The following is a 19,607-nucleotide window of genomic DNA, read 5'->3' on the forward strand; positions in this document are numbered from 1 at the left end:
ACTGACGTGTACTGGTACTTTTTAGTAGACAGAAACTTAAAGTACAAAGGGTTAACACAATAGAAACAATACTTTTTATAATATTTAAATACTTAACTGCCAACCTTTGGACCACGAGACAGACATATCTTTAGTTTCCGAACACGACGCCTTAGGTTTATTCTACCCTGGAACTTGTGAATATTGCTAATAGACTACGGAATAAAGTGAAACAGTACTTACTTGCATCGAATTCTTTTCACCTCTCGTTCTTCTTCTTGATGGTACTGCTCTAAAATAGCACGACATTCAACCTGGCTTAAATTAAGAAATTGAGCGACTTCGTTGCTTATTTCCTCTGTATTTTGCCGATCCATGAGATATAATCTTGCAACATCTTCATGTGGACCAAGCATTACTCGTACCAAGAGAGGGTACTCATCATCTCGAAGTCTCCTTTGTTCTTAGAAATAAACAAAATAATAATAATAATAATAATAATAATAATAATAATAATAATAATAATAATAATAATAATAATAATAATAATAATAATAATAATAATAATCTATCGAGAAGGCATTTTAGACAAATAACCCATTTTTTTAAGATACGGATAAAATATTTGACAAAATTGCACTCACTATACTAACAGTAAACGTCCGAACAACTACGATTAAGTTCCATTATTTTTGCAACAATTGAAGGATATTTAAACTTCAGATATTTAGATTCACTTTAGATTTTTTCAGATTAAATAATTAAGTTCATATTACATATTTAAACCATATATACTGCATAATGAACGACTTACCAGCACAACACTAAAAAAGTAAACTATAAGTACTTCCGCCAATAAGGTTCAACAGATAGGAGACGAAAACGAAGAAAAAGAAAAACTTAAGAAAAAAGCTGTGAAGTGTATAGGTGGGTGGCATTTCATAACTAGGGTTACGTGGCTACATTAAAGTTATTGAGTTGGAAACAGATACGTTTACTAGAGGAAGATAAAACCAATAGAAAATATAGAGTGAAGGAATAATAAATGAAGAGAAACAATTGAATGATATGGAGGAAAGAATTTAAAATTAAATAGCAATGAAATAAATGAAAGTGAAATCCTTCAGTTTTACGTTCCACGGTTATGTAGTGTAGGCTAAAGAAGACCGATGATGATAAGAATGCATGATATGGTGCAATGAAAAAGTGTGAGGAACCACGAGGAAACCAATGCATATGGTGTTTTTCTACCACCAAGCCCGCTTGGTGCGAACTAGGATCAAACCAAGGACTCAAAAATTACGGATGAATTAATAAATAATAATAATAATAATAATAATAATAATAATAATAATAATAATAATAATAATAATAATAATAATAATAATAATAATTATTATTATTATTATTATTATTATTATTATTATTATTATTATTATTATTATTATTATTATTATTATTATTATTATTATTGAGACGAAGGTTAACGAAACTTCTACCAATTGACTCGATTGGCATTTGTATGTAATTAGAAAAATTTAGGGCTAACGTTATTTTTGTACAATTATACTTCATTTACTTCTTTTAGAAATAAAGAAAAACAGAAAATCGAGCCAAGTCTAAACTTGTAATATTTTCCTTTTGGCTTTTCATCTACTTAATAAGAAAAGTAGTTAGTTAAGTATGGACCCCTCAGCCGAACGTGAAAAACTTACGTATGTTGTCAATATAACACGTATGTTCTGAATTACGTTGAGAAAGAACGTTTGCTAGTTTCCTTTTTCTTTTCCTTATTCGTATTGAAGTATTTATTTTTACTTTCGATCGACGATAGAAGAGAAGAAAGTAGGGTGATAGTGAAAAATATTTAATTTGAAATTTCAACGGATTTACTAGTTTCATGGCGAATAAATAATACTGGACACTACAGTAAAGTTTGTCGCTCCCATTTCTTAAATTGAATCATGTCATGCTACAGTTATTAAGGAACCATTTATTTACGAAGTATGAACAAAATTGTAGTGTGTAAAGGAAAATTTTGTTCGAACAAAACTCTTCCCCAAAAGCAAACTTTAGTGCTGGAAACTGGTATAAAGACAGAGGTACATGTGGAAACAGAAGAAGAAGAATGCCGAGGATGGAGAAAAATGATATATTTACAAAGTAACATTGTATACTGTACAAAATCAAAGGCATGTCGTTTTCAAGTAGGCCAATGGCACGTCGTTTTTACAGGAAAAGAGAAATGAGACGATTGCTGGGTGAAAATTGATATAAAGGAACCCATGTTTACTTGTGGTTTGGCGCCCTCTACACGTTCAGCTCTACTCCTGATGCGAATCAGCTGACATAGTGCGATAAGAGAAGCGCAGGTGTGAACGTCTGTGCGCTGTTGTGTGGGCCATGCCTCGTGGAAAAGTGTTGTTGAGTGAGGAACAAGCACGTTTCTATACATACAAGTAAATGCGTCTCTTAAATACCGGTAGGCAAACTGCTAAATGGTTAAATCGTATCAAGTTGTGTAGTTCATAATTACGTTTAATTGGGCGCACAATACGGAAAGAACGGGAAGTATGATAGAACGAGAAACCTCTATGATAAAGGTGCGAAACGATTAATGGACATTTCCAATGATTTTTTTATCGCACTGAAAAATACTATTACAATTGTTGATCACGGAAAGGACCTCCTTACGTCTCTGCGTGCATGCTAAGTAACCCAAAATAGTGATTAAAGTTTGGGTTCTAACTCGTGCGCTCAAAACAACGACCTCCATGTTGATGACGTTTGTAGTCGGTAGTAGCAGAAGAAGGTTATATAGTTTATACTGAGTGGTTTGTTTGGTTATTGTATTTATTGCTGATTGGATTTAAATGTCTATGCCATCGTTGTGAAAACGAGAAGAGAATATAGAAACATCAAAAACATTCTATAAGTGGTGTATAGTACCATTGTGTACGAATACCTCTATAAGAACACCGGAAAAACTTCATTACCGTTCCAAAGGATGAAAAGCGAAGGCAAGCATGGATAAAAGCTGTTCGACGGGATGTAAACAGCATCGAAAAAAACTGTGTGTTTCGTTTGTGAAGATCATTTCAATATAAGTATAGTTATAGAAGTTATTTAATTATTAAAAAATAATTTCGTAGTAGTAGATTAATTTCAAATGCATCACAATTTCGAACATTTACAATGAAATTGAGTACATGGCGACTTACAACGTGTTTATAAGGATCAATGTACAGGCGGCACAAATAAACTTAAATAATGTGTGATAACTTAGGATTAAGGATAGCCTGTCAAATTAAAAATAAATAAATAAATGTTCTTGCTTTAAACGATTCCCTACAGCGTTCTGGTCTGTGTCTTGCTTTTCAAATTATTTCCTATAGCTTTCTGGACGTTATTATCCTAGCATGACCAAATAATTGAACAAATTAATAATATGACTGCAAATGATGTGCTGTGGAAACTATACCTGCTATTTTAAGTGCAATTATTTCACCATGCAATTTACTCACAGTGCCTTAGATTTCTTTCTAGACTACGAGCTGCATTCATGGGTGCAGTTTTTTTCTACGAGGACTCCCTTTTACGGGTTACAGGCACTAGTGCTATATCGCCGGACCAATTTGAAAATTGGAAAGTAGTACCAAAATGTATTGCATTTGATTACATTTGGTTGAATTAGATTAAGTTACGTTAGATTACGTTACATTAGGTTAGGGCAGCGTTTCCCAACCGGTGTGCCGCGAGGAAATGGAAACAAAATTATTAATTATATAGGAACCTAATTGCAAGACAGGAAATATGTGAATTTAAATTTCACATTACTATGAACCTCTACAATGAAAAAATACTGTAATTGTAATATATTATTGTACATACATTACTACTACATAGTTTGTATTTCGAAAACAGAATTTTATTAATATTTAACGTTAAAATTGTGACGTATATTAACCATGTTAATAAATTATAAGTTTCACACTGTGTTACTTATCTGTTCATTTTTAATGTTGAAAAAAGTATTAATTATCATTGTTATGACCATTATTGTTTCTTTATTGTTACAGATTATTTCGTAACTTGAAATTTCAAAATCTCATTCTATCCTTTCGACAAAGCAAACACTCATACAAATTACCGCAATTCTGTTTTAAAAGTACAAGAGATTTGTTTGTTCGTTCGTAATTTAGTGATCTTCCTTGTGAAAGGTTGGATACATTCTTCGAAAAAGAAAGTGTATTTTTTAAAAGACTGAGTTCTATATTTCATTGGAATTGTTTTCTATTTTTTTAATTTGAATGAAAAGTAAGTATAATGATTGACGATGGAGAAAACCAGTGATCGAGCTTTATTCTTTGTGAGAAGGTGGTCAATAATGAAAGAAAACAAATACGACGGTATTTTCTATTTACAAATAATAATAATAATACCTATGAGTGTGCCGCGAGAATTCAAGTTAGACCCGTAGTGTGCCGCAAGTTGAAAAAGGTTGGGAAACGCTGGGTTAGGGGCACATAAAGACTAGTGTAAAAACACAAAGCAACCTGTACTAGGTGACCACTAAAAAGCACGAACGCCATCTAACCGAATTAGGGCTGGGCGAAGCTGGTGGGACCGCGCCTTTGCGCGCCCAAAGGGAGAAGGCGCGTCGGCGACGGTGGGTATACGCATAAGAGAGGGTAGTGAAAACATGTAGATTTTGGCAATTTACTAATTTCAATAGCACTTATCATGGTTTCATACTTGTAACGCTTCACTTGTAAACATAAAATATAGCTTCTATACACTGTGCAGAAATATATCGCCGTTGAATTAGAAGTCACTTACTTTCAAAACTGAGGCTTATAAACTTTTGCAATTTCAAGGAGAAAATCTTGTACATTAGTTTCAGGGTAGTTAGTAATATTAAGTTAAGAAAATTTACCTCGCTTTTCTTTAATCATTATTAGGACTATACATAGTATAGTATGTAACACAATAAAGCAAATTTTTCACATTTGTTAAGGATTTATACAACTTCACTTTAAACTGCACACCACAAAGTTGATGCATCGATGACATTTCTAAGTAAGGAAGTTAGAAGCTACACGCTTTCAAATTGGAAATGTATATTTATTTTGGTTTGGTTTGATGTAAGTTAGCGTTCCTTTCAGGAGTGAGGCTGAATGAGACGTGGCTTCACGGCTTAACGTAGGATCCAAAATACAAGAGCTTGCACCGGGAAATCGAACCAAGTCTCTCCCTCCAAAGAAAATAAGTGTAATATTCATAATCATATAGTTAATCTGGTTAAGATTTGGTATGAGTTTAGTGTAGCTAAATAGTTAAAAAGTAACAAACCCAAAATATTTATATTGCAGATGAATAAATATTTAGTGAGGTACAATTAGAACTACCTATCTATGTAATAAAGAATTTGCTTTTTATGTTTTGTCAATGGAAAATAACTTTTCTATATTCTTAACAAAGATTCAGACGTTATATATATATAAAGAAAATACCATAATATTCTGTGGATTATCGGTCCAGGTTTCAAATAATATTAAACCTGAAATTTGTCATTTTGAGTAGTATGTAAAACATCATTTTAAATTAGTGTAATGATACATTTAAATCAGCCTCAACCTCTTCGATTAATCGTAACGATTTTGTAGAGTATTAATGTAATAATGCGTAGAGATCAAATTTAATTTTCACAAATCTTTTAATGTACGTTAATGACAGAATAAAAGATACTAAGAACTGATTTTATAGTTCATTCTGCCAACTTACGTTTCTTGAAAATCTGAAACTAATACTGACCATATTTCATAGGTCGTCTGCTTGCCATATGGGTTTTCAGTTCGCTGTTCCCGATCGGGATAGAAAGTGGGATATTGGTATAAAACTTATATTTACACATTTTTCAATAAAATTTTACATTGAAAGTTTTCGATTTTTCGGTTCAGTTGGTGGAAGATATGGAAAATTACGTACGATATAAGTTAATGAAACGTGTAATTATTAAAATAAGAAGTGATGATGTGCCACATATATTCGATTGCCAGCCCAGGACACCACTCTCTTCTCTAAAACCTAGAGGAGCGTCATTAAAGAGGCAAAGAATTAGGCTTGTTGGAGAAGCTTTATCTAGTGAAGTAGAATTACCCACCAATGATAACGATCAAGGTAAGAAGCTATGAATAATAATTAATTTGGCGTATTTATTTAAAACTTTGATGTATTTATTTACCATATTCACATACACGGTAATGAATTCAATTCAACACATGTTTATTGAAAACATTAACGTCCATAAATACAATATTCGGTTCGTTAATAATTTGCATGTTAACCCCCAAAAATTTCCTGTTAAAAAAAAAAAAAAAGCGTATATATTAACTGTACAAAAATTGTCAATAAGTTACCTGACTTTCTTAAGCGAAACAAAACATATTCTATGTTTAAATCTGATCTTCATAAGTTCTTAGTACATAAATGTTACTACTCGGTAAATGAGTTTTTTGAAGGCAATGTATAATTTTTTTCTTTGTTAATTATATTATGAATGTGTAAGCTTATAAAGTCATAGTTATGTATCTATTACTCTATTTGTAAGTTTTTTTTATAGCATATATGTAATTATTTTGACAACTGTATGCGTAATCAAGAATACTCTCATTTGTATGCAAAACAGACAAATAAATAAATAAATAAAATAATCCGTTGATTCAAAAATCATTGCTGCATTGAAATGTCCGACTTTATGTCTGGTGGGCAACTTCAGCTTTCCTCTGTAATGTAACCAATGGATGACGCAAGGTGTACGACGTCTCAGACTTCGTACTTGTTCAGGAACAGGCTGAGGTACCCACTTCAAGACAGTGTGTTGTTGAACAGCTCATTCTTAAGCAAGATAGAGATGTATTATAAGTTCACTTTGAAAAAGAAAAAGGCTTGGTGCTTATTCAAACCTACTTTACTTAATAGCGTTCTTACTTAGTATTCATTTCTGAGTTTCCAAAGGACCCTGTGTAAGTTCTCGCCAAAAATAAAAGTTCTATTTGCCTCGCTTTTTTGCTGTATTCCTATAGATATAAAGGCAACTCCTCAGGAAAAAAGAAAAATACTTCGACGACACTAATAACGATTTCAAGAAAGTAGGGCCAAAATACCGCAAATGTTTATAATGGAGTATATGGGAAACTACATGTTATATTCGGACTTTTGTAGGTACCATCTACAATTCTGAGATCAATGATTTGAACATATTATGTGCATCAGAGTACGGGACAAATAATAGGTAGAAACGAAAGTGGTGTTATGTTTCTTTGGCTGATACAGGGTGTTGAAATTGGGCACCATCTGGTAGTTTAATAGACTGTATGGAAGAGTATTTGGTGGCTGGGAATTGTATTACGTACCATCAGCGCCTCCGAAATGCAGATCAAGATGATGTGGTGTTCCTCCCGAAGGCAGGGCTGTGACACGAAGGTACAGTCCGCGGCATAAAATTTGTTACAAAATTCTAAGTCCAAATGAATAACAAACTCTTGCCCAGTTTTCCTATGCATTCCCGCAATACATGTATCAATCGATTAGTTGCTTCTAGTATTTATTCCAACTCCTCCCCGTCCTCCACCTCTCCTTGTCTAAAGCAGTGTGTGTGACGTAGTACACTCTTTCCATTCAGCTGAAAAAGAAACAGGAATCAAGTTTACAACGTTATAGCTTTAAAACAGTCTTTTCCATTCGTTTGTTCTGAAATATTTTTAAGAGCCTAAATTAAAGGAAAGTCACACAATCTTCCCAGAGCTTCATAAATATCTTTAGTTTCATTCTTTTCTTTCTTTAAAGAGTGCAAGCTAGTAAAATGCTCCCTAAGAAATCTATTTAAATTGACAAGAGCTCTAAAATATCTACGGACAGAAACGAGTTTTATTCAATGATTCATTGAATTTCTTTTCAGTAAGTGCAAGCAAATGTTTCAGGGGCGTTATTTGGGCAGGACAGAAGGGTATAATTCCCCCTCTCTTGAGCTTCATAAATACGTATTTTTTGATCAAATGTGTAGTAATACACTAATAAAAAGTGAAAATCTTATGTCGCCGGAGAATCTCTTCCTTCCCTCCCCCCCGAATAAAGTCTAAAAGACACTGGTTTTAACAACAAACCTATAGAGCTACGATAGCACATTGCTAAAGAGCTTACATTTGGTTTCAAGAGTCGAAGGTTTGATCTCAAGCCATATGACTTCCTGGGTGACATTGAGAGAGAGAGAGAGAGAGAGAGAGAGAGAGAGAGAGATGGAGACAGAGAGGGATGATTTGTATACACAGATTTAGAATTGGGGAAAAAATGATCGGACAGCATTCGTATTATGACGAAAATTCTGATTTTGTGAAAGATAAGAAGGGAAGTTTTCGAACTGCGAGGATCACATTAGGCAGTTGTCGAATTAATGTGGAGAACTCTTTTTAGAGCATCAGATGATTACGAAAGGAGAGAAAGATCTTCAGAACTGAGGAATTAAGATTTTAAAAAATCTGATTTCGGCGACGGGTTTCGAACCACGAACCTTGTGGTTATCGAACCATGACTTTATCCATTCTGCTACGGAGAATTCTATTACTCGTTCACATACGTTTCCCTTAGCTGCGTTGAAAGCTACCTTAAGGGGATATTCCAAAAGTTGACTCGGTGGATGCGCCGTTCAGATAGGACGTAAACCTCTTGTAACTTAGTTACAATGTGCAAAATGAACTTCCTCTTCTTCAGGACACTTTTTAAAGCTTTAAAATTTGTTACTATTGTTTTAATTAAGTTACATTTGATAGAACCATCTGATAAAGTAGTGCCAAGCCCTGTGCGTGATTGTCTGTTAGGTGAATGGTTAATGTAAGTTACTCCTACGTGGATGGTCCGAGCTTCCAATCAAGACCATTCTTATTGATTATTTTATTTGAGCTACGCTCATACTGTATATTCCACAAGTTCAATTTTCAACTAATGTAGTCACAGCTAGTTTAATTCGAAATAATTTTCCAATATTATATTTGTTACTAAATTTACATGGCACTCCTCACTGTTTCTAGCCCTGCATAAATGCAAAATTGTTTTAAAAGTATATTTTACTTTCAAGTTTTAATGTATTTTTTAATTGTCCTTCAACTTTATTTTATAATTATTTTCTATTTCTTAATTATAGCATATTTTCTATTTATATTGTATTCTATGTTACACGTTTATTATTTATATTTTATGTCTTACCTTTGAGGCGGAGCTTTTGACAATTCAGAGCAGCAGGGACATACACAGGATGCAGGCCTTTGCAATCAAGAGCTTTTGCCCCCACGAAATCACTACTCTTTTTTTGTAAATTATATCTAATTTTAGAGATGATGATAGCAGGGGCGGATTCAGGGGAGTGCGTTCGGGCGATCACATCCCCCAGAAGTATTTTTTATTTTTGTATTATAAACTTAAATTAAAACCTAAAGTAGATAGGCCTTACTTTCTTAAGAAAGTTAATTCTGCAGAAGAGGTACTTCTTCTTTCCTATTTTTTTTTTTTTTTTTCAATCCGCTCTTACCTTGATTTGACTTCGAACGACCGCCCCTCCCAAACAATCATCCTGGATTTCGAACGACCGCCCCTCCTAAACAATCATCCTGGATCCGCCCCTGGATGATAGACATTTTAGTAAAATATGCCCTCAATCGCTGAAATAAATTCCTGTCAAGCTTTCGATCGCTGAAATAAATTTCTGTCTACGGCCCTGCAAAACAGTGACGATTTTAGGGAGTGATCAGTTAGTAATGCCTCCCTGGAGCAACGACACTTCCCCAGAAGTCATATCTCCGATAATTCAGAATGTGATTTGTGCATTATCACTTTGCACTCTCAGTGTCTTGAAACGCACCAAAAAGGAACTGTTCTGACGTATTTACTGGTTCTCCCTATGACCCCATTTCAATATGGCCAATCTTGGACATATACACATCTGAAATATCACCTTTTATGTCAGTGGTCCCGAAAACTATCCATTCGACACAAATATAGGATATTTTCGATTCTTTATTCCTGTCACCCTCCCATTGTCAACTCGAAGCCAACCAAGGCTTATTTTGGACTTACGCAGCATCCACAGTGTCACTTTTCATCTTTGCATATGAATTCGACACTAATTTCGTTTGTATTTGACTACTTTTACATGTCACCTTCACCTCTTGGTAGGGATTTTTTCAGTATCTCGCCCCCACAACTATGGAGAAATTTCAACCAACTAAGTATAATTATAAATTATCATCTGAAACACAACAATACGGGTGATCTTTTTCGCAGAGGAATTCGTTAACTACTGTTTCAATATCAATGTATTGGCTTTTTTTGCTCTGCATGCTGGAGATTGCCAAAGAGCTAAACTTCATTCTGTACTATTGTACTATGAATATAGTGGTTTAATTCACTGAATATTTCGCTTAGATGATGCTCTCGTCACAGGAAAAGTGAGATACAGTTATAAAAGAAAAACGAAACGAAATATTTAAGTTTTACGTCCCACGTTATGCCGACTACGCTAATGGAGACAGTGATGGTGAGAAACGAATGAAATCGTTTAATGAAGAAAGTGGGAGGAAACTGGAGAAACTCGAGAAAACTCATGCACACGGTGTTTGTGCATAATAAAGTTCATTCAGCGCGAGCTGGGATCTAACCAACAACTCCATGCACCATAGGTAAAGTTATAAAAGAATAGGCGTCTAAACAAATACGGAACACTACTATCAATGAGAGTTGTATAAGATTAGATTTTTATTTATTTCATTCTAAGTTGAAATTTCAATCAATCTTGATCTTCATTACTGTTCGAAATCCGAACCAACCAGTATTCCCTACTAGGGTAAAGATTAATTGATCGCCAACAGAGATCCAAAATTCTCTGTATAACCCCACGTTCCATTATTCCATATACACAATTAAGAGTCCAGCGTAACCTACCAGTTAATAAGTTTTCTTCTTATTATTATTTTTAAACCTCAAAAATATAGGTTCATAATTGAACCACTGATTGGAAAAAGGGAATAAGTACATAAAAATATTTTTTTCACTTTTAAGCGTTTCTCACCAATTGCAGTGCTACAATACAAGATTCTTCTTCTTGTCTTAGAGTTTGTCAGTTCTTTTGCAACAATTAATCAGTTATACACGTGTTGAAACAAATACAAATACGCCTCGGGAAGGTTTTTTAGCGTTTCTGAAAACTTAGGTCTGATGTACTTATTCCCTTTTGCTGGAATTAGTTGCTGCAAGGACGTGATAAATCTTTTCGGTAGACTTCACAGTCTATAGCTCCTTCACAACTTCCTTTTCATCTAAGGCTAAGTAGTTACATTTTAGACATTGAGGAAAAAGTGTGAAATTAATTAAAACCCTTCAAAGTGGAGTTACGAATCTTCAATGGACCCCATTTTGCTGTTGACCTCGCTCAACGCACTCCCGTCACTGTTCAGGGTGCACGATGGAGTTTCTCCCTTTTAGGAATACTTTCTAAGACAGTACCAGTTTTTTTTTTTTCAGCTATTTCAATTGAGTTGTATTTGCTAGAACTGTCGGTTAAAGGAAACAAAAGATCCTATACTCAAACACAAATCATCTCTCTAGAAGCTCTAATGGAAAACGAAACGAATCGTCGTAAACATGTTACGTTCTTGAAGAGGAAAACAGCAAAACATTGATTGCACAAACGTATAATGGTATCATTTGCTTGCAAATTTAAAACTTATAGAAGTTGATGGCTTGTTAGGTGAGGGGTTAGTGAACAGGATTTTTGTACTGGTGGTCCAGGGTTCGAATCTCGTCCGTTCTTCTTACGTTTTGTTTCTTTAAGCTACACTGAGTTTGTTCATTACAATTCTTTAAGCTTGAATTAAATCTAATACCAGTTAGTGAATTAAAAGTAGCTAACATTATTTTCAAATACGAGACGTTATTACATGCTTGTCACTAGCTCACAATACTCAACTTTGATATAAACTCTTGCAGCCTTCATTTAACTCATTTCTTGACGTGTTTTGTTACAAAACTCATGAATCGTGGCGAACAAAATTGCTTTACCAGATAATGGTGACTGCTTTGAAACCAAATGACAAGTATGAGAATTAAACGTATCATATCTGTAGTTTGGTGTGGAGAAGAAACCAAATAGCGAACGAAAGGTTTAAGAACAACCACGTTATTAATATAAACTATGCCAAAGATTATTGACTTATATGATTAAAAAAAATCGAAAGAAATTTTGAAAGAACGAATAATACTAACTTAGAATTTTGTAACTGGAGGCAAGGAAATCTAATTTAAACATACTAAAACATACCATTTAGCGCATATAGAGCGTGGATCTGTGCTCAAGGCGCTAGCTAATAATCTGGAGATTCTCAAGTCGGAACAATGTGTGAATATTTTGTTTAAATTTAGAATTTTTGGTGATCATTAGTCGGCGATGACACACGTTTGTCTTAAGGTATTTGAATATTTTGATCTTTCAATATTTGAATGATCAAATCTTCAATAATAATAATAATAATAATAATAATAATAATAATAATAATAATAATAATAATAATAATAATAATAATAAAATTATTATTATTAATAATAATAATAATAATAATTATTATTATCAAAGTAATTCAATAACACGTTAATATCTTTAATTATTTCTCGATAACTACTCGAACTTAAGACGTCCTCGAATCTAAGTCGCACCCCGATTTCGCTGGGCTAAATTAAAGAAAAATAGTAATATGTTATGGTTTTACTATTACTAAAGCACTCTTTGATATTGGTCATTTTCGATGATTTTATGTATCCCTCTCCCCTCTCCATGTTGGGGGCACGGTATGACAAAAATTATCCTAGGCCCGAATGTCATGTACGTTGAAAATTTGATCGAAATCTGTTGGATGGTTCAAGAGTTGTTGTATTTATTTTTATATATTAATCTCCCCTTCTCTTATCCTCTCCTATGTTCTACCGTCAAAGTGAAAATATTAAAACAAAAGTGTCTAGGCCCGAACGTCGTCTATGTTGAAAATTAGATCGAGATCGGTCAGGTGGTTCAAGAGTTGTTAAGTTTTATTCATTTTTATAGATATCTCCCCTCCCCTCCGCCTACCCTACGTTCTACCATCAAAGGGATATGATAAAACCACCCCAGGTCCGAACCTCATCTATGTTGATAATTTGATTAAGATCAGTTCGGTGGTTTAAGCGTGATGAAGTCACCAAGACAGCATTTTTATTTTTAATTATTTACATAGTCCCCCCTTCCCCTCCCCTACATTGTGCCGTCAAGGCAAAAAATGAAAACAACCCAGGTTCGAACATTATCTATATTGAATGTTTGATTGACTGGGATCAGTTGGATTGTTCAAGAGTTATTAAGTTTTATTCATTTTCATATATTTACCCTGCCCTCCTCTTCCGCAAGTTCTAATATCAAAATGAAATAACAAAAAGCTTCCCAGGTTCGAATTTCATCAATGTTCAAAATGTGATTGAGAACGATCGGGTAGTTCAAGAGTTATTCACCACCGAACATTGTCACTTTTATTTTTATATTTATAGCTGTTATGTATCTTCCCCCTCCTCTCCATCCTCTACATTATTCCGTTAAAGTGAAATGGTAAAATCCATCCCTCGCGTTAATCGAGACGGGGACATATAGCCTCATTGCTGACGTCCCCATTAATCCCCTTATTCATACCCTTTAGTGTGTTTAAGTTAGTTTTTTTTTTTTTTTTTTTGTCTTCAGTTGCAAATTTCTAAGTTATTTTTCTTTGTTTCAAAATTCTTGCATTTCTTGTATGATAATACAAGTTAATAATCTTTGACTTGTTTTATATTAATAATCTGAGTTGTTCTTAAACCTTTGGTTTTCAATTTTGTTTTGTCTCTACACCAAACTACAGATATGACAAATTTAATTCTCTTACTTTACATTTGATTTCAAAGCGGTCGCCACGAACTGCTTAAAAGCACTTTTTCCGTCACGAAACACCCAGCAGAGGGCGTACGATATCGTCTACAACAATGAGAGGAAACTCCGCCTTGTTACGTGACGTCACATGAAGCACGTTCCGTTCAAACACCTAAGCAAAGCTATCATTTTGCTTCTGGTGTGAAAATGGCTCACTACGAAGCTTCTGTTAAAAGCAGCGTGATTGCTTTAATTGAGCATGCGGGCATGAACTATAGCGAGGCAGGCGCGAGATATGGCGTTAACCGTGCTACAGCACGGAGGTGGTGGAGGAGATATGAGGAAACAGGAGATGTAAGACGTAAAAGAGGAAGTGGGCGACAAAGAGTTTCTTCTGCCGAAGAAGACCAGAGTGTAATTGCCCAATGCCGTGAGCACCCTTTCATGTCTGCCCGACAGTTACGAGAGGAAACCAATTTCCCAGGCGATGTTACGACTGTCCGTCGTAGACTCAAATCCGTTGGTTTGAGATCATACAGGGCAGCTGTTAAGGAGCGACTAACAGAAGACCATATGGTTGACCGTCTGGCGTTTGCACAGTTAAATATTGCACGTGTGTGGGACGAGGTCGTTTTCACAGACGAAAAAATATTTTCCAGTGCAAACTTCGGGCCGAAGCGTGTTTACCGCCCCCTGGAAAAAGGTATGCCTCTGAATACGTTTCCCGTTCTGGTCGAATGGGACATGTAACTGTCCACTGTTGGGCATGGATATGCAAGGCTGCAAATTTCGGAGGAATCTACAGGATTCCTGGTTGCCTAAACGCCCACAAGTATGTGGAACATCTGGATGAAACGCTTCCGGAAATAAAAGCTCATGTAGGTGACGGCATATTATATTTGCAACAGGACAATAGCTCGATACATAATTCAACTGTGGTTCAGACATGGTTGCAGAGGCAACCTGATGTCGAAATAGTTGACTGGGTTCCTCATGGAGCAGATCTGAACCCTATTGAAAATATGTGGGCCTCTGTTGCAAGAACATTGCGGGAAACCTGGTCAAACAATCCTCCACGAACATCTAATGATCTTTGGGAGCGTGTTGAAGATGCGTGGTCGATCTGTTGCACCCAACGCTATATCTCTCGCCTGGTGGATTCAATGCCACGGCGTATGGCAGCTGTAATCGAGTCCCAAGGGGACTATACACACTATTAATAAATGCTCGCCCACAACACCATCAGCCCTCTCAAGGACTACCTAATTTGACCCACTTATTAACAAAACTTTATGAAATACATTACGCGACACCAGTGAATGTAAGTGTCTCAGTATGTTCTGCATTAATAAAGAGGCTAACGTGCGAGACTTGGTGGCCGAGTGGTATTATGCTTGCTATGTAAACCAAACCCGCCTGTAACAGTGGTTCGAATCTAGTGAAGAAGACCCCTACTTTTTATCACCAGGGATATTTGCAATACGCCTTTTGCTATGTCCGCCTTCGTACGGTCTATTATATGACACATAATGTGGACCGCCATAAGTCTTTACTTAGTAAACAATTTATAAATATATGAACAAATACCTAGGTATATTAGAGTAACAATGGAATATAGTACTTTCGTCCGACTGACGTCGCTCTGTAAATGTTCATTGTATTACACCGGAAGATGAATTAAATAAAGACTGGAAAATTTGATATAAAAATTGATACGTAATAAGTTAAAGACAAAATATGTAATTATAATCTCATATTTGAAACTAATTTCGACTACAATTAATTCTCTACCTGCTTTCATAAATAATCCAAATCAAACTTCGAGGTTTGGAATGCACAAACTAAGTGTAGCTAAGAGAAAAAAGTAACAAGAAGAGCAGAAATTCGAACCCACGACCACCAGCGTAAGAATTCCTTTTACTAACCTTTCATCTATCAAACCATGACGTGAACATGACTTTTGTAAGTTATAAATTTGTATCCAAGAAACACCATTAAGCGTATGTGCAACTACTGCTTTGCTCTTTTTCTCTTCAAAAGCGTAACATGTTTAGGACGATTCGTTTCGTTTTCCATTAGAGTTTCGAAACAGATTATTTGTGTTTGAGTATAGGATCTTTTGTTTCCTTTAACCGACACTTCTAGCAAATACAACTTAATTCACAAAGCAGTTAAAAAAAAACTCGTACTGCCTTAGAAAGTATTCCTAAAAGCAGAAGCTGCATCATGCATCCGGAACAGTGACGTAACTAACGGCAGTGCGTTGAGGGAACCCAGAGTAAAACGGGGCCCATTGAAAATTCGTAATTCCACTATTTTTCCTCGATGTCTAAAATGAGACTACTTTAGCCTTACATGAAAAAGAAGCTGTGGAGGGGACTGCGAAGTTAACTGAAAAGATTTATCACGTCCTTGCAGCAACAACTTTAAGTTTTCGAACAGTAATGAAGAACAAGATTGATTGAAATTTCAACTTAGAATGAAATAAATAAAAATCTAATCTTATACAACTCTCATTGATAGTAGTGTTCCGTATTTGTTTAGACGCCTATTCTTTTATAACTTTACCTGTGGTGCATGGAGTTGTTGGTTAGATCCCAGCTCGCGCTGAATGAACTTTATTATGCACAAACACCGTGTGCATGAGTTTTCTCGGGTTTCTCCAGTTTCCTCCCACTTTCTTCATTAAACGATTTCATTCGTTTCTCACCATCACTGTCTCCATTAGCGTAGTCGGCATAACGTGGGACGTAAAACTTAAATATTTCGTTTCGTTTTTCTTTTATAACTGTATCTCACTTTTCCTGTGGCGAGAGCATCATCTAAGCGAAATATTCAGTGAATTAAACCACTATATTCATAGTACAATAGTACAGAATGAAGTTTAGCTCTTTGGCAATCTCCAGCATGCAGAGCAAAAAAAGCCAATACATTGATATTGAAACAGTAGTTAACGAATTCCTCTGCGAAAAAGATCACCCGTATTGTTGTGTTTCAGATGATAATTTATAATTATACTTAGTTGGTTGAAATTTCTCCATAGTTGTGGGGGCGAGATACTGAAAAAATCCCTACCAAGAGGTGAAGGTGACATGTAAAAGTAGTCAAATACAAACGAAATTAGTGTCGAATTCATATGCAAAGATGAAAAGTGACACTGTGGATGCTGCGTAAGTCCAAAATAAGCCTTGGTTGGCTTCGAGTTGACAATGGGAGGGTGACAGGAACAAAGAATCGAAAATATCCTATATTTGTGTCGAATGGATAGTTTTCGGGATCACTGACATAAAAGGTGATATTTCAGATGTGTATATGTCCAAGATTGGCCATATTGAAATGGGGTCATAGGGAGAACCAGTAAATACGTCAGAACAGTTCCTTTTTGGTGCGTTTCAAGACACTGAGAGTGCAAAGTGATAATGCACAAATCACATTCTGAATTATCGGAGATATGACTTCTGGGGAAGTGTCGTTGCTCCAGGGAGGCATTACTAACTGATCACTCCCTAAAATCGTCACTGTTTTGCAGGGCCGTAGACAGAAATTTATTTCAGCGATCGAAAGCTTGACAGGAATTTATTTCAGCGATTGAGGGCATATTTTACTAAAATGTCTATCATCCAGGGGCGGATCCAGGATGATTGTTTAGGAGGGGCGGTCGTTCGAAATCCAGGATGATTGTTTGGGAGGGGCGGTCGTTCGAAGTCAAATCAAGGTAAGAGCGGATTGAAAAAAAAAAAAAAATTAGGAAAGAAGAAGTACCTCTTCTGCAGAATTAACTTTCTTAAGAAAGTAAGGCCTATCTACTTTAGGTTTTAATTTAAGTTTATAATACAAAAATAAAAAATACTTAGGATTTTTTTTATTTTTAAAATAAAAAGTATAAAAAGTTCCCTATTCTGGGGGATGTGATCGCCCGAACGCACTCCCCTGAATCCGCCCCTGCTATCATCATCTCTAAAATTAGATATAATTTACAAAAAAAGAGTAGTGATTTCGTGGGAGCAAAAGCTCTTGATTGCAAAGGCCTGCATCCTGTGTATGTCCCTGCTGCTCTGAATTGTCAAAAGCTCCGCCTCAAAGGTAAGACATAAAATATAAATAATAAACGTGTAACATAGAATACAATATAAATAGAAAATATGTTATAATTAAGAAATAGAAAATAATCATAAAATAAAGTTGAAGGACAATTAAAAAATACATTAAAACTTGAAAGTAAAATATACTTTTAAAACAATTTTGCATTTATGCAGGGCTAGAAACAGTGAGGAGTGCCATGTAAATTTAGTAACAAATATAATATTGGAAAATTATTTCGAATTAAACTAGCTGTGACTACATTAGTTGAAAATTGAACTTGTGGAATATACAGTATGAGCGTAGCTCAAATAAAATAATCAATAAGAATGGTCTTGATTGGAAGCTCGGACTATCCACGTAGGAGTAACTTACATTAACCATTCACCTAACAGACAATGACGCACAGGGCTTGGCACTACTTTATCAGATGGTTCTATCAAATGTAACTTAATTAAAACAATAGTAACAAATTTTAAAGCTTTAAAAAGTGTCCTGAAGAAGAGGAAGTTCATTTTGCACATTGTAACTAAGTTACAAGAGGTTTACGTCCTATCTGAACGGCGCATCCACCGAGTCAACTTTTGGAATATCCCCTTAAGGTAGCTTTCAACGCAGCTAAGGGAAACGTATGTGAACGAGTAATAGAATTCTCCGTAGCAGAATGGATAAAGTCATGGTTCGATAACCACAAGGTTCGTGGTTCAAAACCCGTCGCCGAAATCAGATTTTTTAAAATCTTAATTCCTCAGTTCTGAAGATCTTTCTCTCCTTTCGTAATCATCTGGTGCTCTAAAAAGAGTTCTCCACATTAATTCGACAACTGCCTAATGTGATCCTCGCAGTTCGAAAGCTTCCCTTCTTATCTTTCACAAAATCAGAATTTTCGTCATAATACGAATGCTGTCCGATCATTTTTTCCCCAATTCTAAATCTGTGTATACAAATCATCCCTCTCTGTCTCCATCTCTCTCTCTCTCTCTCTCTCTCTCTCTCTCTCTCTCTCAATGTCACCCAGGAAGTCATATGGCTTGAGATCAAACCTTCGACTCTTGAAACCAAATGTAAGCTCTTTAGCAATGTGCTATCGTAGCTCTATAGGTTTGTTGTTAAAACCAGTGTCTTTTAGACTTTATTCGGGGGGGAGGGAAGGAAGAGATTCTCCGGCGACATAAGATTTTCACTTTTTATTAGTGTATTACTACACATTTGATCAAAAAATACGTATTTATGAAGCTCAAGAGAGGGGGAATTATACCCCCCTGTCCTGCCCAAATAACGCCCCTGAAACATTTGCTTGCACTTACTGAAAAGAAATTCAATGAATCATTGAATAAAACTCGTTTCTGTCCGTAGATATTTTAGAGCTCTTGGCAATTTTCATAGATTTCTTAGGGAGCATCTTACTAGCTTGCACTCTTTAAAGAAAGAAAAGAATGAAACTAAAGATGTTTATGAAGCTCTGGGAAGATTGTGTGACTTTCCTTTAATTTAGGCTCTTAAAAATATTGCAGAACAAACGAATGGAAAAGACTGTTTTAAAGCTATAACATTGTAAACTTGATTCCTGTTTCTT

At 35.2% G+C, this 19,607-nt stretch overlaps 1 protein-coding gene across 1 annotated transcript in view; it reads right to left on the minus strand.

Moving 5' to 3' along the window:
* Positions 1-19,607, minus strand: part of Rassf (Ras association family member) — a 154,022-nt gene that overhangs the window by 33,627 nt on the left and 100,788 nt on the right. Inside the window, exon 7 of the mRNA XM_081726645.1 lies at positions 223-442. Within this exon, the coding sequence (XP_081582771.1) occupies positions 223-442 (220 nt within the window). The remainder of the gene's footprint in view (positions 1-222; positions 443-19,607) is intronic.

The sequence above is a fragment of the Thermobia domestica genome, chromosome 1 (assembly GCF_964235325.1).
Source record: "Thermobia domestica chromosome 1, izTheDome1.hap1.1, whole genome shotgun sequence".
Classification (NCBI taxonomy): Eukaryota; Metazoa; Arthropoda; class Insecta; order Zygentoma; family Lepismatidae; genus Thermobia; species Thermobia domestica.